General features: G+C 40.2%; 1 protein-coding gene and 1 long non-coding RNA gene across 5 annotated transcripts in view; one reads left to right on the top strand and one right to left on the bottom strand.

The window, feature by feature from the left end:
* Clul1 (clusterin like 1) overlaps positions 1-21,570 on the top strand; it is a 34,099-nt gene extending 12,529 nt beyond the window's left edge. For 2 of the 4 annotated variants that reach the window (XM_063231884.1, XM_063231887.1), the window contains exons 6-9: positions 4,273-4,410; positions 11,427-11,647; positions 16,258-16,442; positions 17,233-17,298. In XM_063231884.1, the coding sequence (XP_063087954.1) occupies positions 4,273-4,410; positions 11,427-11,647; positions 16,258-16,442; positions 17,233-17,266 (578 nt within the window). In that variant the 3' untranslated portion in view covers positions 17,267-17,298. Of the gene's footprint in view, positions 1-4,272; positions 4,411-11,426; positions 11,648-16,257; positions 16,447-17,232; positions 17,299-21,295 lie in introns of those variants that run through there. The other 2 variants (XM_063231885.1, XM_063231886.1) reach the window with 2 other exon arrangements.
* On the bottom strand, positions 1,953-24,788 carry LOC134471820 (uncharacterized). The gene is made up of 3 exons (XR_010041506.1): positions 24,378-24,788; positions 23,409-23,491; positions 1,953-2,042 (listed from the first exon to the last, which is right to left on the bottom strand). It is a non-coding gene; the product is annotated as an uncharacterized LOC134471820 (long non-coding RNA).

A 24,788-nucleotide genomic window follows, 5' to 3' on the forward strand; every position in this document is an offset into this window, starting at 1 on the left:
ACTGTTAGAATCCCTTGAGTCCTAAGCACAGAAAATGCGATGCACAAAACCCCACACTACAGAAGGAGGGCTGGTTAAGAATTGCCTTGCTGCCAATAACAATCCTACCCCATAATGTTTCATGTTGGAAAAACAAAGATGCTCTATGTTTCTAGCCAGAGAGCATCTTTTTTATTATGTGAGACAAGACTTCACTACGCAGTTTAGGCTAGCAGTGAGCTCACTGTGTAACCCAGGCTGGCCACAAACTTGTGGTGATCCCCCTGCCTAAAGCCTCCTCCTGAATGCTGAAATTACAGGCATGTAGCACGACACCTGGAGAAGAGGTTCTGTGGAGTATGATAGATACAGCATTTCACAAATCAGTTGGCCAGACCTGGTGGTGAATGCCTATAATCCCAGCATTTGGGAGGCAGAGGCAGGAGGATCACCACAAGTCTGAGGCCAGCCTGGGCTACATGGTGAGTTCAAGGACAGCCTGAACTACATAGTGAGACCTGTCTCAAAAAAGGGGGAGAAGGGCTGGGGATTTAGCTCAGCAGCATAAGCACCTGCTTTGTAGGCACATGGTCATGAGTTCGATCCCCGGTACCCAAAAAAAGTGGGGGGGGGGTGGTGGAGTAGAGTGGAGAATATGAATATCTTGTTCCTAGGCAGAATATCCCACCGATCAGGCCAAAGGTTTAGCTCAGCAGCACAAGCGCTTACCTGCAAGCATGAGGCAAAAAAAAAAAAAAAAACAGCTATGGATATAGTCCAGTGAAGTCCCACCAATCTAATGAGGGCTTTGTTTGTTGAGCCTCCAGATGTCCTGGCCTTGGTCACTAAGGCATCCTTCCTTCACCTAATCTTTTGGACTCCCTCTTTGGCTTGGCCTTCTGGCCGCCTATACCTGCTTTTGCCAGGACCCTGCTCACAGCCTCTGCACATACACAATTTGCTGGCTCCTACATCTTACTTTTTTTTGGTTCTGGGGATCGAACTCATGACTGTGTGTTTGCAAAGTAGGCACTTATGCCACTGAGCTAAATCCCCAGCCCCTATACCTTACTTTCTTAATCGGGTCATTTTATGGCTTGGGAACTTTAGTTGTGGCTGTATCCTGGAAGCTGCAGTTTTTTTTACACTTGATCTTAGCCAAAAGGCTGAGAAGCAATGCAGGTTTTTTTAAAAATTAAGTATAATTGTTGTGATATCCTTCTCTTCTATCTTTTATTTTCATTTTTTTGTTCGACTCCCTTGGAGTTGAAAATAAAATAAGCTCCTCTAGCATACTCTTTCCACTTCTGTCAGCTGTAGCTGGCACCATGTGAATTAAATTCTTAAAACTTCCAGGGTGTTGCACAACTGGTTCCCCTCTAGAAGGCTGACCCACAGCCTCAGAAACAGAAGCCAGGAAACAGGTCCTTCCGGTCCCATTGTTCCCTGATGGCCATCCTTACTGGAACTGCTGGGTTCTGCTTCAAGGCCTGGGGACCTTTCTTGGAAGTCACATGTTTTATCTGGTAGTCCATTCTGAGGTTTCAGATTCATTCAGCATTCCAGAGAAGCTCCAGGGCAGATGAAACCTATCAGTGCTGGCGCAGCATCAAAAAACTTTTGCCAGATGTTTCAAGTCGGTACCATTTGTCTTCGAATAACACTCAGAATGTGTTCATCAGAACACAGTGGTGCCATCTGTTCATGTGCTCGCAACCTGACATGTGTTGCTGCATTAAAACTTGTGCAGGATTAAGACTGACTCAGGCACATCCACATCAAAGTAATTCCCCCACCACACTGCAACTCCCGCTCACCCTCCGACTTTGCCATTCCCCACCATCTCTACCATTGTGACAACCCAGATATTCAGGGAACACTGTAAATGCAAACAGTAAAAAAAGGAAAATGAAGCCAAAGTGGGAGGATCACAAGTCTGAGCCCAGTCTGAACAAACTTACCAATGATTATATTTTCCTTTCCCGAGCCAGACAGCAGCCAGCAAACACAGCACAGTGATTCTCATTCTAGGGGCTTACACATCAGGAGGAGTCAGGCAGGAGCTGCAGGACATTAGTATATGGTTTCCATCACTTCTCTGGATAGGTGATAAGTAATAAACCCACTGTCCCTAGAAAATATGCAGAATAAGGAGACATTTTGAATTTTGTCTCTTGTCCTAGCAGAACCTGTGACTCTGTTAGAAGGCAAAGGGAAAGTAAGGTCACAGATGAAATTAAGGTAGCTAATCTGTTCACTCTCTAACAGGGAGATTATTCTGAGTTATGGGGATGTGTTCCATGCGGTCACAGGGGTCCTTAAAAGTAAAGGAAGGAGGAAGAAAAGAATGAGTTAGAGATAGCATGAGGACATCTTCCTACTTTGGTGGCTTTGACGATGGAGGAGAGGGACAAAGAGCCAAGGAATGTAGGTGGTGCCTTGAAGCTGGAATGGATCCCTCCTGCCTTCCCCGACCCCAGAGCTACACAAAACCCAGCCCTGCCAATACTATCATGTCAGCTCAGTGAGCCCCACTCAGACTTCTGACAGAACTGCGGGATAAGACTCTGTGGTCACTCATAGCAGCAATAGGAATCTCTTATGTGCCTGTCACTACAATAGTCACCCCTCCCTAAGTGACTATTTTGTATCTGGAAGCCATCATGGACAGGTCTCATTAGTCAAGATCACTCTAGGCGCCAAATTAAGCTGGATATGGTAGTGTGTACCTGTAATCCCAGCACCTGGGAGGCTGAGGCAGGAGGACAGCCATGAGATTGAGGCCATCCTCGACTATATAATGAGATCTTGTTTCAAAAAATAAAACAAAGAAGAAATAGCTCACACTGAATATTTTAATATTTATTTTTCTTCTATTGATTTGATATCCATTTTTAATTCTCCTATAAAAATTATTTCTCAAAATTTGATCTGCCTTTATTTTCCAAATTTTATTTGTCTTTTTTTTTTTTTTTTGTCTTTTTCGTTTTTATCGGTACCAGGGATCGAACTCAGGACTGCTTGCATGCAAGGCAGGCGCTTATGCCGCTGAGCTAAATCCCCAGCCCTATTTTCCAAATTTTAAACACACGATTCCCAACTATATATGCATATATAATGCAAAAAAGAATAGGACTGTAATAAAATAATGTCAACCATCCAGTTTAAGGTATTTCCTATCCTTGACTTTCTCATGTACTTCCCAATTATAAATTTAAGAATTTTAAGTAATTATTAAAGGATACTTTTGTTTTGCAGTGCTGAAGGTCAAACCCAGGGCCTTATACAGGTTAGGCAAGTGCTCTATCACTGAACTACAGCCACAGCCCTACAGGTTTTTGTTGTTGTTGTTGTTGTTGTTTAAAAGTCCAAAGAAAAATTGCCTTGCAATCATCTAATTACTTAACCCTATTAGTATTAGAAATAATAATGACAAAATGAGAATAAGACACACTAAATTTAAAATAATTGAAATTCACAGAGACAAATCAAAGCTGCCCTCCCTCACTTTAAATCCTTCTTTCAAAAAATACTTTTAATAATTACTTATGATTTTTTCAAGGAAATAAAGTCACATTCATTAATGTGCATGTGCATGTTTGTGTGTGCACCAGTAATGAATTTCTAATAACTACACCTCCTCCCCTGTACTGGGGATCAAACTCACAACTGCATGCTTACAAGGCAGGCGCTAATGCCACTGAGCTAAATCCCCAGCCCCCATTAACTACATTCTTATTTTCAAGGTATGTGCAGTTTTTTAAATTGATGTCAAATTGTTCTACCAAATGACTGTACTAATACATACTCCTCTATTTAAGCATAAGAAAAAACATCTTTTAAAGTATTGGTAATGAAAAATCAATGACTATACTTCCTTTTTCTGTTTTGCTTTATTTATTTTGGTACTGGGAATCAAACTGAGGACCTTGCACTTGCCAGGCAGGTGCTTATGCCACTGAGCTACATCCCTGGCCCCTTGTTTTGTTTTATTTTATTTTATTTTTGGTACCAGGGATCAAACTCATGACTGTGCGACTGCAAGGCAGGCACTTGCCTTGTTTCATTTTTTGAGGCAGGGTCTCATCATGTGGCTCAGGCCAGCCTTGGCCTCATTATGTAGCACAGGCTGGCCTTGACTCATGGCAATCCTCCTGGTGCTAGTGCCTTCCAAGTGCTGGAATTACAGGCATGCACTGTCACTACTGGCTCTTCTTTTTTTCTTTTTTCCTGGCTCTTCTTGAGAGTGCAAATTCTAATGCCACTAATGTGTAAATACTATATTCCCTGCAGACTCCAACCAGGGAGGCCCGATTTCAAAGATACTACCTGAGCAAGACAGAGGCTCAGATGGGAAACTTGGCCAGAATTTGTCTGATTGCGTTAATTTTCGCAAGAGATGCCAGAAATGCCAGGATTATCTATCTGATGGTAAGGTTATCTTCTTATGTTTCCTGAGGAAATATTTCTTCAGAAATCGAACTCTTTCTCTGGGGATCACACCTGCTTTCCTTCAAGTACTTTTTGTAATCCCACTTTCATCTAGGAATGCTCACTGAAGCTTCATAAACTGTAATAATTTCAAAGTATGTTGTGGTAGTCAGCTTTCTCATTGCTGGGACAAATTATCTAACACCCGTATTTTAAAAGAGGAGAGGCTTATTTGGCTCAGTTTCAGAAGTTTTAGTTCATGGTCAGCTGACTCCAAGGCAGGAACATCATGTCAAGGGTATGTTTGAGCAATGATGTTTAGTTCACGGTGGACAAGAAGAGCAGGTGAACAGTATCAGAGAGGAAGGATCCAGGGGCCACACACAGTACCCAAGGTCACGGCTCTATGACCCACGCAACACACCCAAAAGTATGCTTTACTGATCCTCTTGGTGGCTCTCAAATCAACCAAATTGACAGTGCAGTTTAACCATCACACATGTCAACTCCTGTCATTTTCTTTAATTCGTCATTGTTTCTGTGAAAAATATTTTATGATTAAAGACCACAAAAACACTAATGTGCACAAGACAGAAAAACAATTAACAAGTGAGGGCAACTCATTCCTTCTTAATGCAACTGAAAAATAAAACCCACTAATAAAAGAAAACTTTCCCTTGAATAAATCAATTTTTAGCCAAGGGAGATATTTCTTGGAAAGTAACACTAGTCCTTTCCAATTGGTGAGTTAATTACCTGATTAGTATTTAAATGGGGAAAGTGGCTTCTCACTAGCTCTAGGCAGGCTTTTCCCTCCCAGAGCTGGCCAATTATGCCCTTCCCCAGGTATGAAATCTTTCTCCATTTCTTCACCTCTCTCCTCCTCTCTGTCCTAATTTAAAACCACTCCTCCCAACCTACAAGTCTAGAATGCAAATTTCATTAAAAAAACAAGAAGTTCTTGATTCCTGTCCTTCTACATTTCATCTCACTAAAATCCTAAGGAGGGACATTTTAAAAGTGTGGCTAAGGGTTTGGACAAGGAGACTGGGAGACACAGTAAGAACAGGATTAATATCTTGCTAAGTTATCCCATCACAGGAGCCTGTGATTTTCTTTTTTTTTTTTTTCTTTCCTTTTTATCGGTACCGGGGATTGAACTCAGGACCGCTTACTTGCAAGGCAGGTGCTTATGCCGCTGAGCTAAATCCCCAGACTTTCAGCATATCAATTTTGCTGTCTAAAATGGAATTGAATAATCGCTCAATAGAGGATTCATACTGGGTGTGGCTTGACAGTGCACGTCTATAATCCAGCACGTGGGAGGCTGAGGCAGGAAAATCATGTGAATTTGGAATCAGCCTGGGCTACACAGTGAGTTCAAGGCCAGCCTGGGCTCATAGGAAGACCTTGTCTCAAAAAAAAAAAAGTACATAAATAAATGAATAAAAATAAAGGACTCAAGATCTCCTTTGAGTTCTGTCCAAATTATTCTTTTTTCCCCCTTCTTTTAGTTTTTTGAGACAGAGTCTCACACTTAGTGTGTAGTCCAAACTAGCCTTGAATTTATGGCATTCTTCCTGTCTCAGCCTCCTTAGCCCTGAGATTACAGGTATGTGCCACCAAGCCTACACTTAAAAAAAAAACATCGGGGCTGGGGATTTAGCTCAGCGGCATAAGCGCCTGCCTTGGAAGCAGGCAGTCATGAGTTCGATCCCTGGTACCGATAAAAAGGAAAAAGACAAAAAAAAAAAAAAAAAAAACTCTACAAAGAAAGTTCAGGAGACAGCGGATTGTAATTTGTTAGCTGCAAAATCAGAGTTCTTGCACCCTTAAGTTCTCCCAATGCAAAGATCACTGGAGTAATATTTACATCAGCAGGAAGAGTAATGAGCAGAGCCAATGAGAATGCTTTTCTCCTCCCATTCACTTCCTTTTCCCAACCCACTCTCACCTACCTGTTTAGAGAAAAGGGAGAACACAATTGTTCTGAACGTCAACAAGGTAATCTGAAAAATACACTGGTTTTTAAAGTGTCTTTACATGCACAATAATACCAATAAAGATTACTTCTGGTTTTTAGATTAATATTTCATTCTGTATTTTCCAAACATTTTTAACCTAAAACTTATATGTGTGTATATGTACACTATGTAATATTAGAAATTATTAGATATCTCTAAAATTTGCTTGACTTTTTCTGGTTCTGGGGACTTAATCCACGGATACTTCATCACTGAGCTACATCTTAAGCTCTTTTTATTTTGATTCTTTTACATCTTTTTTAAAAAATTTAAAACAGTATGTTAGAAAACAAAACTAACTAACTAACTAACTAACTAACTAACTAACTAACAAAAACTCCCACAAAAAGTGCCTCAGTAAGTTGTGAAAGCAGGCCTGGGCTCACATGCCTCTTGCCTTAGCCTCCCAAGCAGCTGGGATGACAGGTGTATGCCACTGCATCTGGCAGACCCTGCTTGAGCTGGGGTGTAGCTCAGTGGCAGAGCATTTGCCCACGGTTACAGTTTGTATCCAGATGTCCCCTCAAAGCCTCAGTGTGTTTATAGGGGGGTGTTGGGGTTGGGAGCTGAAGGAGTATATTCATGGGTGAGGTCCCCAGAGAAAGCATACAGAGCAGATATCAGCAACAACAGCAAGCAGTGTCCTTACTCTTGCTCATATATAGTAGCCATAGTCAAGTTTATATTCTTGCATACTGTCACAACCATCTAGCACATGCAGTTATCGATACTGTCATGTGTGCCTTCGCCAAATAGTGGGGTCACGTCCTTATAGGTCCTTAGATGCTTCAGCCCTTGAAGCAATCTTCTGTGGTTCCTACAGTGGGGTTTTTCAGAATTGGCCTACTCTATGATGTGTGATAACTGAATTAGCCCACTGATTATTTTAGCATAGTTCTGGGTATGGATAATGGGAAGGCCACCCTGGTACAGGTGTTACCAGCTAGTTAGTAGGCTTGCAGCCTGAATGGAATAAAAGGGAAAGGAGGGTCCTCACTGCTGCTGCTTCCTGCCTGCTGTGCTATGGACTGCTTCTCCTCTGTGATCCCCCTCTGGTAGGCCACCCTGCATTGGAGCTAAAACTTCTATATATGGACTACATATGGAGCTACACCCTGCATATGGGCTAAAACTTCTACAAATTGTGAGACAAAATAACCTTTCCTTCCTTAACTTGTGGGTATTGGGTACTTTGGCCCAGCAACAAAAAAAGTAACTAAGACACCTATCAAGTGTGAAATCCTGGATTTGATCCCTTAACAGCCTAAAAAAAAGAAGAAGAAAGAAAAGAAACAAAACTCTCTAAGTCACACTGCTCAAGATAACTGTGCTCTAAGACTGACATTCTCTACTACTGAAGCAGGTCCTCCCGTGGTGCAAAGGTTCTGAATATTCTCAGGCTTTGGAACTCAAAAGGAGTAAGGTTGCCACCCTTAAATAGTCTGTTAAACTGGATCAGCCTTACTGGGGATCAGTAACACTCCTCATCACCTTCGTTTGAACATCACCAGCCTGGGATCTTATTTCTGAATTCTCAGATTGGCACAGCTTAAGGGGCAACAGTTTCACTGGGCTACAGAACAGGGGGAAGGATGCTCTTTCTCTCCCTCTTGCACTTCATCCCCTCTGCTCTTCACCCTGCCTCATGATAGCTTTCTATGCCCTTTCTTTTGAATGCAGCATCCATTATATAAATGGACTCATCTATTTCTTCAAATATTTCCAGGGCCAAGTTTTCTTTCCATAAATATATTTATCCCACCTTAGAATGTGTATTGGAAAATTCTAACATCAAAATCTGGTTGGTAGAAAAACTTTTGAGAGGTATTGCATTTAGAAGCTTCCATTACAAACTGGGCTTTTTCAGTTACTCTTTCTTTCAGTCCAAGATCATTTATATCTACTGGACAAAAGTCACTTACAACTTGCCAATCCCTAATTTACATGTAATTTCATAGAGTTTGGCCCTATTCAACAGTACATAGTAAATCCAACAAAAGACCATGTGCCTAGAGAAATAAGTTTATGGGGGCACCTCAGACAATGTATGATACTGAAAGGACATATGGATATTCTTGTGCCTTACTTCCAAGTTCTGCATCTTTTTTTTTTTTTTTTGTCTTTTTCAGTTTTTATCGGTACCAGGGATCGAACTCAGAACTGCCTGCTTGCAAGGCAGGCGCTTATGCCACTGAGCTAAATCCCCAGCCCCCTGCATCATTTTTTAACAGTATAAATACTGTCTTCCAACTTTTCACTTACTCTGGTCTGTGAGATTTAGCCATATGTGTTTGTGTTGCTTTAGTTCATTAACTTACTGTTGTAGGTTGTAGGTTGGTCCATGGAGATATATCACAAATTACCCATCCTCTAGCTGAAGTACCTTTAACATATTCACGATGGGGCCATAATTCATACAGCTCATTGCTGGGTGACTGGAAGTAATGGTAATATATGCATGTCCGAAGAGTCAAGCTGGTGCAAATGTGTTGTCTTGAGTTTTGTTATTACTAATGACTCTTGTCCATTTTACCAAACAATAATTTTTCCTTTTTAATCAATACTTAATAAATTTGTGTTCCAAGACTAAACACATAGCCATAATTTCATAATTGATAAAAAAATTTCCCAAATACCACTAGTCCTTTTTTAAACTATTTACTGTATATTTTTGGTCCCAATTTTAAGTGGATTTAAGGGGTCTTTTCCTATTTTCCCGTATAATTACTAGTTCTAGACATACATTCCCAAATTCAAAATAGTAGTTTCCTCCTAAGAATGTGTAAAAGGGATGTGCTATATAAGGGATGTAATAGGGATTCTGCTCTGATAATATTTATTTTCCCTTAAAATAGATGCCAGGCATGTGAGATATAACAAGTTGTTCTTTTTTATTTTAAAGAGAAAAAACCCACAAAATTTCAAAACACAATAATTAGGGGGTAACAATGGTATATACATTGCATATTGTTACCTTCAAATCAGTTACTCAAAGTACAAGTCATTTGCATTTAATCATCTGAATAATACTAGCACAAGCCTTTCTCTTCAATGAGCTCAGAGAAATCAGGAGTGTAACTATCTTAACTACCATACACACACACACACACACACACACACACACACTTTCTTTTAGCTTCTGACACTAGTGAGACAACTCAATGTTTACACATGCATGTCTGATTTATTTCACTAATGAGCATGGTCTCAAGTTTATACTCCTTTATGGCTGAGTCATACTTCATTGTGTAGAAATGCCACATCTTTTTATCCATTCCTCAGTGGATGGGCATTTAGGTTGTTTCCAAGATCTAGCTATTACAAATTGTGCCACTATTAACATGGGTGCACATATATCACTGTGGTATGATGTTTTTAATTCTTCTGGGAAGATACCTAGAAGGGGGGGTAGCTGTATTGAATGCTAGATTTTCTGAGGAATCTCCACACTGATTTCCACAGTGGTTGCACCAGTCTATACTCTTACCAACAGTGGAGAAGGGTTCCTTTCTCTACAAAGCCTGCTACTGGTTGATTTCTAATAATAGTCATTCTTCCTGGGATGAGGTAGAATCTCAGAATTCTCAAATGATCAATGATGCTGAACATTTTTCAAATATTTATTTGCTGTATTTCTTCATATGAGAAGTGTGTATTCATCTCAGCTATCCATTTCTGGATTGGGTCTTTAAATTTGCGAGGGATGATTTTTTTGAGTTCTTTGTATATTCTCAACAGGAACAGCTAGAGGAACAGCTGGCAAAGTGGGTTGTCTCTTTACTCTGTTGGTAGTTTCTCTTGCTATTCAAAAGCCCTTCAATAAGAGATCCCAGGTGTTGATTCTTTGTGATAGTTCCTGTGAAACTGGGGTTTTGTTCATAAAGTCTTTCCCTACACCAATATCTTCAAGAGTTTTACCTACTCTGTGTTCCAGCAGATTTAATGTTTCTGTTTAAATATTTAGATCTTTGATCTATTCCAAATTTAGTTTATTGCATGGTGAAAGATATGGGTTCAATGTTAATCTTCAGCATGTGCAGAGCCAGTTTTTCTAGCACCATTTATTAAAGAGGCTATCTATCTTTCCTCCAGTGAATATATTTGGCACCTCTGTCAAAGATAAAATGGCTTAGTGTGTCTGGAATTGTTTTAGCATCTTCTAATCTGTCTACTAATCTTCAGATATGTTTTTTGTTTGTTTGTTTTGCCAGTACTATACTGTTTTTATCACAATAGCTTTATAGCATAATTTCAAGTTAAGGACTCTGATGCCCCCTGTCTTGCCTTTGTTGCCCAGGATCACCTTTGCTATGCTAGGTCTCTTCCAGTTCCAGATGAATTTTACGAATGTTTTCTCTAACTCTGTGAGTTAAGTTATGGAATTTTGATTGGGATTGCACTGAATCTGTACAACAGTTTTGGAAGTATGGCTATTTCTACTATATTGATTCTTCCTACCCAAGAGTACAGGATATCTCTCCATTTTCTAATTTCTTCTTCTATCTCCTTTTTCAGAGTACTGTAGTTTTCAATGTAGAGATCTTTTACATCTTTCATTAAATTGATTCCTGGATATTTCATTTTTTTTGGGTGCTACTGTGAAAGGTATTGTTTCCCTAATTTCTCTCTTAGTGAGTTTGTTATTCATGTATACAAAGGCTATTGATTTTTGAGGGTTGACTTTGCATCCAGCTATGCTGCTGAATTTGCCTATTAAATTTATCAGTTTTATAGTGAGTTTTTGGGGTCTTCTATGCAGAATATCATGTCATCTGTCAAATAATGTCAAATAATTTGACATCATGTCAAATAATGAAGTTCTATCTCTAGCCCAGTTTCTGTGACATAAAACCATATAATTAACAGTAAACTGGATGTTGTACGAAACTGACGTGGGCACGGCATAAACTAGGCATTCTCTGGGACTGAAGTCATGCCGCCCACCTTGAAGCTTCATAAGCATTTCCTTTACTGTTATTTTTTCTTTACTAGACTGCCCTAATGTGCCTGAACTATACAGAGAACTCAATGAGGCCCTCCGACTGGTCAGTAGATCCAATCAGCAATACGACCAGGTGGTGCAGATGACCCAGTATCACCTGGAAGACACCACGCTTCTGATGGAGAAGATGAGAGAGCAGTTTGGCTGGGTTTCTGAACTGGCATACCAGTCCCCAGGAGCTGAGGACATCTTTAATCCAGTGAAAGTAATGGTGAGGCCCAAGAGTGGACACAGAGGTTATATATGTGCACCTTGATGCTTCTGTTTATTACTTATATCTGATTTTGAAAACCAGCCAGAGGGCTAAAACACATATTTTCATTACAACTGACTTGAGGCTGACTTGATGTAATGCAGTTCACGGACTTCAGGAAACAAGAAACTATAAAGGATATTAATTTAAAACAAAAATGTACTTTTCTAATCCAGAGATAGCTAATTCTGTCATAGTTACAGGGCTTTTGCTGAGTGAAATAACCATGAAGAAAACTGGCAAAGGTCATTTTTAAGAAGAGTTATGTGAAAAAGGAATTTGAGTTCAAAATTTGACTTTTTTTCAGTTAAAAAGCTGAAAAAACTTGGAAAAATTTCCTTAATCTTTTTAGGCCTCAGCTTTCTCACCTGTACAATGGGAATGGTAATAGCTACCTTAAAATGTTTCTCTGCAAACTGACTAAAAAGATTCCTATAGAGTAAGAGCTCTATAAATTATAGCTCTTGGATTTTGACACAATAAACTGCTGAGTTACCTTGAGCACTGAACTTATTTATGTATTTATCTTCCCATAAACATATACTGTCATCTTAAATTGCTCATAGACTATGACTCCCATATTTAATCAAGAACTCTTGTTGAGCTGGGGGTGTAGTTCTGTGGTAAAGCACTTGCCTACCATGTACAGTGCCCTGGTTTTGATTCCTAGCATTACAAACAAAATCCTTTCGCGCACAAAATAGACTTTCTTTCCTGAGACATGCACCTATCACACCACCTGCCAGCATTAGTTACATAACAGCACCACAGCAATTCTTGATGAGGCTAGTGTTAAGAGTTCGCAAACAGATTTGGGTGCCAAAATCACCGGTCACAGAAAGTACAGATACAACATTCTGTGCAGCGAGAGATGTTGGTGCTCTGCCTGATTCCCACGAATTCCTTTCATCAACTCCTGCTCTGCTACCAGGTTGTTGTGCAACTTCTCCCAAGGATCCCACTCCTGGCTACTATGCTCCAGAGCTCTCTGTGAGTTTGAGCTGGGCTCAGAGGTCACTACATCCTTGGTTAGCTTCTCTCTCTGCTCTAGTTTGCTTTACTCATCTCTTTCAAAGCGAGACATGCACAATCTTTTATGAACCATTCTCATTAGAATCTCACTCAGGCTCTGCTTCTAGAGAATTTGGTCTGTGATGGGCTGTAACCCAAGATTTTGCTTTTTTAACCTGTGAAATTGTAGGTCATGCATGATTTAAAAAGTTTAGGAAGTCACAAACATTAAAAATACCAAAAAAAAAAAAAACTGGATAGAGAAGAGTAGGATGCAATGCACTAAATACTATTATGCGTGTTTTATTTCCATTGTGTGTGACATAGTATAAATAACCATACACAAGGTAAGCATGCATATTTTGAGTCATAATATTCAATGTATACATTACTACAGAGAATAACCAAAGGATTTGTGCTAGGCATGGTGGTGCATGTCTATAATCTCATCACTCAAGAAGTTGAGGCAAGAGGATTGTTGTAAGTTTGAAATCAGCATGGGCTACAAAGGGGGCTCAAGGCTAGCCTGAACTGTAGAGAAAGACTCTGTTTCGAAAAGACCAACAAAACAAAACAACCCCAAAGGATTTGAAAGCCATTGTTTCTGAGCAGGGTGTGAGGGCATAGGCCTGTCATGCCAGCATTTGGGAGCCTGAGGCAGGATTGTCATGAGTTCAAGGCCAGCCTAAGCTACACAGTAAGTTTAAGGCCAGTCTAAACATAGAGAGATCTTGTCTCAAAAAAACAAAACAAAAAAGTCACTGTTCCCACCCTTGGTGACTCTGACGCTATAATTCCATTGTCATGTTCTAGAAGGAAAAAAAGGGGGCTGAGGATTTAGCTTAGTGGCATAAGCCCCTGCCTTGCAAGCTCGAGGTTGTGACTTTGATCCCTGGTACTGACAGAAGAAAAAAAATTCAATGTATTTAATCAACCTCACATATATAGACTTATGGTTCAATGAAGAAAGAAATTTTAAGAAAATTTTAGCGGGGCTAATTTTAGAAAGTTACAGGCAATATTTATTTTTATTATTGTCAGTATTTTCCTTTCTATGCTTCAATTTTCTCCTATTCTACTGAGTAACAATAATTAATTCACCTTTTCTTGTATGCCACTTGGAATTGAATCCAGGGCCTTCCACATGTCAGGCAAGTGTCCTGCCACTGAGCAACACTCCCAGCCACTTGTTTATTTTTCTATGAAACAAGGTTTCACTAGGTAGCCCAGATTGGCCTTGAACTCAAGGCCTCTGCATCCCCAGTGCTGAGATTACAGGCATGTGGCACCACGCCTACTTTTCAGCCTTCTTATAAACTTTGAGAAAGAGTCTCACGAAGTCCTTCAGGCTGGCCTCAAACTTGTCATCCACTTGCCTTAGCCTTTCTAGTAGCTTGGATTATAGGTGTGTGCTACTGTGCTGGTTTAAAATTCTTTACATTGATAACAAGGCACCACTATATGAAAACCTCCACATAAAATACTGTTGTCCAATTATGCATCTTTATAATAATCATCTCTAAAGTGCAGATCAGGTAGTGTTCAAAGAACATTTTGTATACGTCATACAATCCTCTGAATGGCCCTGTAAGGCAAGGTCTGAGCCAATTTTCTATTGTTAGGACACAGGAGACCTAGCTGAGGGTGTAGCTCAGTGACTGAGTTCATGCTTGGCCTGTGTGAAGTCCTTAGGGGCATTAATCTCCAACATCAAAACAAAGTAGAAAGAAAAAAAAAAAAACACCCTGAGACTACGTTATTTACAAAGAAAAGAGGCTTCTCTGGTTCTCACTTCTAGGTAAGAAGCATATGCTGCTCTGTGACTGGAGGAAAATGGAAAGCAAATGCATGTGGAAAGGAAGTGTGGAAGAGACCAAGGGGAGGTAGGAGGAGAGGCCAGGCCCGCTTGATAATATCAGCTTTTGTGGTGCCTCATCTGGTCTCTCTAGACCTAACTCACTCCCCCAAGAACTAATCTTTTTTTCTTTCTTCCTTTTTGATGCTACTAGGGATTGATCCTAGGGCCTTTACACAGAGCTACATCTGCCAACCCCTTACCCCCACTTTTTTTTTCTGAAACAGAGTTAAGTCACTTTATGATCTTCCTGACTTAGCACTCCAGAGTGTTAAGATTATGGTGGGGGCAACCTTGTCCCAGTCACCTTTTAAAGAAGGGTCCTACCAGGCTGGGGATTTAGCTCAGCGGCATAAGCGCCTGCCTTACAAGCAGGCAATCACGAGTTCGATCCCCGGTACCAATAAAAAGGAAAAAGACAAAAAAAAAAAAAAAAAAAAAAAACCAAAACAACTTCCTCTCTGGGGCTGGGGATTTAGCTCAGCGGCATAAGCACCTGCCTTGCAAGCAGGCGGTCCTGAGTTCAATCCCTGTACCAATAAAAAAAAAAGTTAAAAAAAAAAGAAAGGTCCCACCACCTTGCAATAAGGTGACACTGGAAATAAAATTTCAAAATGAGTTGTTTTGGGGGACAAGCTGTCCAAACCAATGCAGGTAAGCAGAATTATGCTCCTCATTTTTCAGATGATGCACAAAGGCAGGTAAGCAGCTTGTGCGAGCTCACACAGCTGGTAAGAACTGGAATGCAAACTCAGGTGGTGTCTCCAGAAGCGGCACACTCAACCGCCATGCTATACTGCTTAGAAAAGTTCTTTTTCTTAATAGTTCTCTACAGGCCACATCAAGTTGCATGCCATTTAAATTTCACGTACATTATTAAAATGAAGCACTAGGGCTGGGGATTTAGCTCGGCAGCATAAGCGCCTGCCTTGCAAGCAGGCAGTTGTGAGTTCGATCCCTGGTACTGATAAAAACGAAAAAGACAAAAAAAAATGAAGCACTACCTGGTATGTGTACTTCAGAATTCAGTAAGAGATAGCGGGGCATGGTAGCACATACCTGTAATCTCAGCTCTTAAGAGGCTGAGGTAGGAGGATCACAACAAATTTCAGGCTAGCCTGGGCTACAAAGTGAGTTCAAGGCCAGACTGAACTACATAGTGAGACTCTGTCTCAAAAAGAAATATTCAGTAAGAGTTTCTAATGCATATTTTGCCTGACCTGTTCTTGTCAAAATCACACACACAACCATATACTACACATTTCATAGGAAAATGTAGCATGAACACAGCACTGTACAGTGGTGTCTTGGTACAAACAGCACTCACTAAACATTTCACCTGATCTCTTGTGTTTTCTGGCTTCCCTTGCAGTCATGTGGGGCCACTGGGCAAATTCTAGCTAGTGAAATGTAAGCAAAATGACATGGAGTATTTCTAGGGTGATGCAGTGAAGTGCTTACCTGTGTGCTTACCCATTCTCTTCCTCTGTTAAGTACATTAGGGAAGCCAGGTGTCCCCAAGCTGTAGCCATGAGATGATACATTTCTGTCACCTGGAATCTAGTGTCTTTGTAAAGCGATGAAATATTTCTGGATGAAACCACTGGGAAGCTGGGGCTAGTCTCTCCTGACTACTGTGGTATTAACTTCAATGTGCACTGGGACTTAGTAAGCCTTTTGCTGTATAACCCTTCTTCTCTAGGTAGCCCTAAGTGCTCATGAAGGAAATTCTTCTGATCAAGATGACACAGTGGTTCCTTCAAGCCTCCTGCCTTCCTCTAACTTCACACTCAGCAGCCCTCTTGAAAAGAGTGCTGGCAACGCTAACTTCATTGATCACGTGGTAGAGAAGGTTCTTCAGCACTTTAAGGAGCACTTTAAAACTTGGTAAGCATACTGTCTGATTAGGAACACCTTTCAGAATGGGAATAGATGATTCATTTTTATGAAAATTAAAAAAGAAAAGAAAAAGAAAACTAGTTTTAAAACCGCTGAAAATAGGGGCTGGAGATTTAGCTCAGTGGTATAAAGCACCTGCTTGGCAATCGCAAAGTCATGAGTTTGATCCCTGGTACCACATACACACACATACAAAACCTCTGAAAATACATTCAACTTCAAAATAACCACACATGGAAACAAGATTACACTTCCTACCTATCAAATGTGCAACTTTTAAAAAGCCCACACTCATGATGCATGTCTGTAATCCCAGTACTCTGGGAGGCTGAGGCAGGAGGATCACAAGTATAAGATCAGCAACTTATGAGATCCTGATTCACTGAGCAACTTGGTGAGATCCTGATTCAAAATAAAATATAAAAAAGGATGTAACTCAGTGTGAAGACTTTGGGTTCAATCCCAAGTACTGCAACAAACAAATAGCCCCCATAAAATCTTTGGAAATTTTTGTTACTAGTGAAAACATAAAGCCTTCTTGAAAAGCTATTTGATTATATCCAGTCATAAAAAATCTTTTTAATATTATTCTATTTCTGGAATCAATTCTAAGAAATAAATTTACATTTGATCAAAGTTCTATTTCCAAGATTTTATGTACAAAATTATTTAAAATAGTAAAAATACTCAAGACAAACAAAAGCAGATAATAGCTTAATAATAAATTAAGCGGATCATAGCTAAATACAGTCACTATATTTTATGAAATCATTACCAGGTGTGGTGGTACATGCCAGCACTTCGGAGACTGAGGCAGGAGGATCACTGGGAATTTGAGGCCAGTCTGGACTACAGAGTGAGTTCAAGGCCAGCAAGACCCTGTCTCAAGCCTCCCTCACCAAAACTATTAAAAGTAGTTACAAATTTTAAATAAGGACATGCCCACTACTGTAACAAGGTTGTATTATATGCCCATCTTTGAGGTAATATTATTTTGATCATTTTTCAGTAAAGGAACCTGAGGCTCAGGGTTCAAAGTTAAACAAACACCTGATTGTGGTGATATATACCTATAATCTGAACTCTTGGGAGGCTGAGGCAGGAGGACTATGGCAAGTTTGAGCTCAGCCTGGGTTACAAAGAGTGAGTTTCAGGTCAGTCTGAACTACATAAAGACCTCTCAAACAAACAAACAAAAACAAATCAGAACAAGGATAAATGAACTCAAGTCATTAGGTTGTAGAGCCAGAATGTGAGCTCAGTTCTGATTCATAATGCCCACACAGTGCCAGGCATGGTGGTGCATGCCTATAATCCCAGCACTCAGGGGACTGAGGCAGGAGGATCACTGTTGAGGCCTAGGTTACATAGTGCAAGCCTAGGTTACATGAGTGCAAGGCCAGTTCAAACTACATAGCAAGACTCTGTCTTTTACAAGCCAGGGCTGTGAAATTAAAAAAAAAAAGAAAAAAAAAAGACTCTGTCTTAAACAAAAACATAATCCCTACACTACACTGCTTTCTGCTAGGCCATTTGGGGGAGGAAAATAAAAGCACCATGCAAAAACCTTGATAATGGAGGCTGGAGAGATAGCTCGGCTAGACAAGCACCGCCAGGCAAGCGCAATGTCATGAGTTCAATCCCGAGTTTTAAAAACGAAATCTTGGTAATATCCTCAATCTTACAGAGTAATTAAATTTCAGCTCTAAGTTATCATTTCTCAGGGAGCTTGATAGTAGGTCACCATCTACAGGTATAATTAAGGTAGATGTTACTGGGTACACTGTCTCTCAGGCCTTTACCTCCAAGCTTTGTAGGATGTTTTTCTGAGTTATATGGGTCAAATAACCAATAGCCTTTTAGCATCTATTAGGTTAAGGCACAGGATACAGGAACTATGTGGAGAAAATAATTAATTTATAAGATCCTGTCTGAAAGGAGTTCTATGCAGTGCAGACAGACACTGTGCTAGTCAGTGTCTGGGATAAACTCCCTGAGACACAATGCTTAAAAGGGAAAGGTTAGTTTGGCTCAGGATTTCATAGGTTTAGACCATGGTGGGCAGGCTCTGAGGCAGAAGCATCATGGTAGAGGATTGCAAAGAGAAGCTGCTCACCTCACAGAAGCCAGAATGCAGAGCACAGGGGAAGAGCCCAAGAGGAATGGTGCAGGAATCAGATACTGTCCCCAGCGTCTTGGGCCCACGGCCCACCCAGACACAAGTGGAGGTGTGTTTTACTAATCTCCTAGGTGCCTTCTAACAGTCAAGATTAGCCTCAGTGCAAGGCAGGATTTTGTGAGACCACATGGGGCCCTCTTGGCTTCCAGAAGGGGAGAGTTTTCTGAGCCTACTTTATTTTCTTTTCACTTTTCTTCTCCCATTCCTCTAGCTTTGCCTCTCTTTTACTTGATCCCTTCTCCCTTTTCTCTCTTCCTTTCTTAAAAAAAAAATTATTCAGGCATACTATAAATATTCAAAGAATGAATGCAGAAGGCCAGCTTGCAGTACAAAGTAAGATCCTATCTCAAAAACCAAACAAACAAATAAAATAAAGATTAGTGATACTGAAAATTCCTGTTACCCTGGCCTCTCTCATACTGGCCCTTGAGCTTTGTCTTAATTACTTTCTTATTTCCAGGACACAGTACCTGATGCCCACAGGGAAAAGAGGAGCTTTATTGTGGCTCAGTTTGCAGGGATTCCACAGTCCATAGCTGCAGCATGGCTAAGCCCACGGCAGAGGAGGCTTGCTCAGAGCATGGCAGCTGCAAGCAGAGGGAGATCAGGGAGAAGGGGAGGAGGTGAACCCATCTCCTTCACTTCCCATCATATTTAGGATGAATCCACTGATGGATATCACACCCTTGAGATCCAATTGCCACTCCCCAGCCCCACCTATGAGCAATGAGGTGTTGTGAGGACATCCACATATAAACCATGACAAACTCTCCCAGTGTGTGAACTCCTACTCGGTGGCAGTTTGGGGAAATAGGAGGATACTGTCTGACATGCAAAATCAAAAGAGAACTTAGATGACCATGCCCTAATGGGCAGAGACCAGACAGCTCCAGATCCTGGAGGTGGGAGCTGAAACAGCTTCTTTGGGGTACAGTGGTCAGACAGCTACAGCTGTCTTCTGTCTTCGGGTCACTGTGCTCAGGATTGGGCTTGTAGGGAGGAATGGGACTGGTCCAGCTGGGTCATGGGGTGGCTTCCTCTAGATAGGACCAAAGGGATACCTGACAGTCTGACCCACTGTCTAGGTAACTGTTTCAACCAACCGAGTACAGTTCAAATTGTTACTTCTGCAAGGATGACATGCCTGACCCTTCTTTAGGCTGGGCCCCTCTTCATACATGATCACAGTTCCACGCAGTGCTCTGCTCTTGGGAATGTACATTTAGCCAAGGGGTCTCACCACTGCCAGCCCATGCGGTCCACGGGGCAGGCACCACGCTTTCCATTTTCTCCCAGGGGCCTGAGAGTGCGCTTGGCATGTTGACTACATTGATGAATGAGCATACGTGAATGAATAGAATGTAAGAATAACAAGTGAGCATGGGGAACAGAGTTGGCATGTGTCAGGATGATTCTGAATGTCAAGCCATGGAGTCTGAGTTGAGCTCCGTGGGCACCGCTGAGACGTGATGGGCTTCTGAGAAAGGGAACATAGAAAGTGGTAGGTGGGCCCAGGCTGCACTCTCAGGTGAAAACCGAAACATCTCAATGAAGATTTCACTTCGTAGGTGCTGAGATGAAGTGGGTGCAGTGACAGCGGGGATAAGATGTTGTGTGAGGAAGAGATCCAGCAAAGAGTTTGCTAACAAGCCCACTTAGTGACCTTTCACATAAGCAGTATTAATTACTTTATAGTTTCTTAATCCCAAATGTAACAACATCAAAATTTCCACAAATTTAGAAGACAAAAATTACCCTCAATTCCACCATCTCAACAAAGCCACAATCATTTTACTATTTTTCTTATTCACATTTTCCACTTAAATTCTTAGACTGGATTCTAAAAGAAACAGAATTTCTTGTTTAAAGGTCATTAATATTTTGTTGTTCTATATATGTATCAAGAACAACAACAAAAATAATATATATAATATATATTGCCATTTAGTAATAGCTCTATTTGAAGTACAAGTTTCTTTTTTTGTCTTTTTGAGAGAGGATCTCAATATGGAGTTCAGTCTGGACTTTAGCTCACTCTGTAGCCCAAGCTAGTCTTGAACTTGCAATGATCCTCCTGCCTCAGTCTCCCGAGTGCTTAGATTATAGGTGTGTACCACCAAGGCCGGCTTTTTTTTTTTTTTAATCGGTACCAGGGATCAAACTCATGACCATGTGCTTGCAAAGCAGGCGCTTATGCCGCTGAGCTAAATCCCAGCCCCAACAAGCCTGGCTTTAAAGCACTAGTTTCTAATTAGCATTTCAATTTTTTAAAAAATTTTAATACAAGCGAACATTTTAGGCTGGGTGGAGTGACCTATTATCTATAATCCTGGCACCCTGGGGAGCTTAGACAGGACAGAAAGGTCCAGCCCAGCCTGGACAACTTAGCAATTTGGTGAGACCTTGCCTTAAAAGGGTTAGCAATGAAGTTCAATGGAAAGTTCCTGAATTCAGTCCCCAATATCAAACATACACACACATAGAGTCAGCAAATCAGGGGAACTGTGAAGATTCTTTAAATAATGATGTTAAGAATATTCATACATGTGGTTTTTCTAATACTTTGCTATATGTTAATTTCTACCTATTCTGAACTTCTACTCAAAGAAAAAATCCACTAAAAGAAATTAGTGTTTTGATTATTGCTGTTCTTTTTTTAAAGGTAAGAAGATTTAGTCCATCCTATAATCAGCAAGAATTACACCTTCGGCCAAGACCTGAGAATTCTGAAAATACAAAGCAGGCTAACACAATGAACACAGCTGCATGAAAGTTAGGTATATATTAGGAAGCACTATTGGTTTACTTTGTTGAATGGAAGTTTAATAGCTATTCAAATTGAGTTAATATAAAAATTTCTTCCTAAAAAGTAAAATGTACATATGTAGAATATGATGCATTAGTTCTTTGTATACTAAATAAATACTGAGTCACCTAGGTGTGTATGTTCCACAAATACGCCACTTTCTAATTACCAAACGTTCTTTCTTCAACTTGTTTTTGAATTTAAAGTATATTATAGTTAGGCATAGTGATACATCTTGTAATCCCAGCACACAGGAGGCTGAGGCAGAAGGATCAATGCAAGTTTGAGGTCAGCCTGGGCTCTATGGTGAGTTCTAAGTCAGCCTGAACTGCATAGTGAGTTCTTGTCTAAAAAAAAAAAATATATATATATATATATATATATATATATATATATATATATATATATAATTGACTTCTAAAAATATGTAATTCATTTCTTCATTTAGCAAAGATCAATAGCTTCTGTGTATTTTTTATTGAAGCAAAATACACATGGCATAAAGTTTACCATTTTAACTATTTCTAAGCATATAGTCCTGTGTCATTAAGTATATTCACTGCCGTGACCTGCCCAGTGAGCAGGATCCTGAGAGGAGGCAACGGGACATAAAAAAAAACTATAGACATACTAACAGGAAAGCTGGAACTGGGTGGGACCTGACCTCTCTGATGGAGAGGCAGTGACAACCCAGCATAGTCTGCCTCTTTATTTACATACTATAAAAAGGGGGCAGGGAGTGCAATGGAGCTGAAAGTGCAAGGTCTCAGTGTTTTGCTGCAAACCCTGAAAGCGAAGCATTTTCAGAGCTATCCGTGTTACAGCTAACAGGGAGGAGCACCAAGGCCGGGCACCTACTGGACTGACCTTACTCTAGTCTTGCTTTAGCCTCTGGCACCCCATGTTCTCAGGGCTAGCCTTACTCTAACCCAAAGAAATTCACCAACCTCCAGCTCAGCTGAGGCTCAGCTGCTCCCCACACTCGGTATGCAAGCATTCACCATCCATCTCTGGAACATCTGTCATCTTTCCAGACTGTGACTCCACCCACTAACCACTGAGCCCCCATTCAGTCTGCCCTGGCAATCGCCATTCTACTTTCTGTCTCTGTGAATCCGACTGCCCTAGGTACTTCACACAAGCACAATGATACAGTGTTCATCCTTTTATAATTCATACGTTCCACTTAGTGTAATGTCTTCAAGGGTCACTCATACTGTAACATGTCAGAATTTCCTATTTGGTTTTTGAAATAACCCATTGTACCTACAGATCTAATTTTGCAGATCTATTCATTCACTTATGGACATCAAGTTGCTTCCATATTTTCACTATTAATAATGCTGCTTTTGTGGGTGTGGCGATACACACCTAAAATCTTGACACTCAGAGAGGCTGAAGCAGGAGAATCACCACGAATTCAAGGCCAGCTAGGGCTACATAGTGAGTTCATAGCCAACCTGAACTATACACTGAGACTGTGTCTCAAAGAAATAAAACAAAATAATTTTTAAAAAAAGTAAAAAGATTTTAAACCTTAAAGAAAAAGAGAGATTTTAAACTGTTAAAGAGTTTTTTAGCCTGTCTTGGTCCAAAGGGCTTTCTTGATAGAAAGTATGCTAAGCAAAAGTTTAGAAGCAGCCAAATATATAGAATCAACTGAAGAAGATACAGCTTTTCCTAAATTATAACTTGAGGGCATAAAAAAGAAAAACTACTGATAAAATCCTGGGTTCCTTGGAGTACAGTAAATCTCAAGTAAATATAGCCTACCCAGCCATACATTTCACATATTTGTTATAGAAGATGCCAAAAAATAAGTTATAAAGGCAAATTATTTTCTATCCAATGAGCAATGAAAAGCTTGGAGAGTGAGAAGAGAAAGGAATAGGGAGGTCAGGTTCAAAGCAGCCAGATGAGCATAAGCCTTGCATGCACTTACCTTGATTTCAGTCCAGATGGCACTTACCTTGATTTCAGTCCAGATGTGACCAGTGGAAGATTAGACAATGTAGGCAAGATCTTTGACCTCAAAAAACTTCAGCATCATTTCTAAAATGATAAAAATTTTTGTTCTATGGAGTAGTTGTGAGAACGATACTAAATAAACCTTAATGTGTGGTTCATAGTAAGCATTAATAAATAGTAACTATAATGATGAAAAAATACCAGACGACCCATTTTTGGCTGTCAAAAAATGTCGGTTTCCTGTCTCCTTTACCTAATTTTATCAACATGTTTGAGAGTTTGTTCTGTAAGTAAAAGGGGGAAGTTTTCTAGACTAACAATTTCATACATTTTTGTTCTCACTTATACCTTCTACAGAAACTTAAAGATATATATATATATATGACATGTAGATATATATATTATATATATGTACACACATGCATATATTATATATATATATATATATATATATATGCTATCCTGTGATATTTTTCAATATAAACTAAAAATTCAGTAAATTTTAATTTCCCCACATATTATAAATATTAGCATCCTGAGTTAGGCCTAGTGGTGCACACCTGTAATCCCAGCACTCAGGAGACTGAGGCAGGATGATTCCCTTGAGTTTGAGGTCAGCCTGGAATACAAAATGAGTTCAAGATCAGCCTGAATGACATAGTGAGAACCTGTTTCAAAAAAATAGCATATTAAAAACAAAAGTTTCCTATCTCAAAATGAACACTTAAAAAGGAGTGGAGCCAAATCTCTCCTTAACCTGTCTTTGTTACAGATGTGTCAGCCCTGACCTTGACATAGATGAGGAAAATGCATTACCTTTCTTGGCCTACTTATAGGTCTCATTCTCAGAGATGATACAGGCCGCTTTTAAAGTCACTGGTCTGGAGGTGGGGTAAGGAAATGTTGGGAGGGAAAGAAGCCTAGTCAGAGCCGATTGAATACTGGGATGTAGGAAACCAATTTAAAATACCTGCTGTCCTGTAACCCAATAGGTTTTCATGTCCTGTGGCCTTGTGAGCATTCAAATCTTCAAACAGCAACAGCCCCAATTTTCTCCCAGGGCTGTGAGATTTTTCCCCCGAAACACTTCCTTATTCTGTTCTTGGTTCTATCATTTCCATCCTATTAATTCAAGCGGCCATTCTGTAAACTGTCTTTAAGAGTCTGTTTTGTGAAGGTTTCATGTCACATAAAAGCATGTGACATTGTTTTAGCTGGCAGAGGAGGCAAGGCTGCAGATAAAAGCGATTTATCTAACTCCTCCCAGAATATTTCCACTGTAAGTATCTTGAGAGGTTTATTGGAGCAGAGATACCAGTCTTGCTGTGGCAGCTCCCCTCACTGTGACAGAAGCCCCTAGATAATCAACTCACAAGGGAGC

Source organism: Cavia porcellus, unplaced genomic scaffold (assembly GCF_034190915.1).
Source record: "Cavia porcellus strain 051 isolate PalLab524CR breed Dunkin Hartley unplaced genomic scaffold, mCavPor4.1 scaffold_20, whole genome shotgun sequence".
Taxonomy (NCBI): domain Eukaryota; kingdom Metazoa; phylum Chordata; class Mammalia; order Rodentia; family Caviidae; genus Cavia; species Cavia porcellus.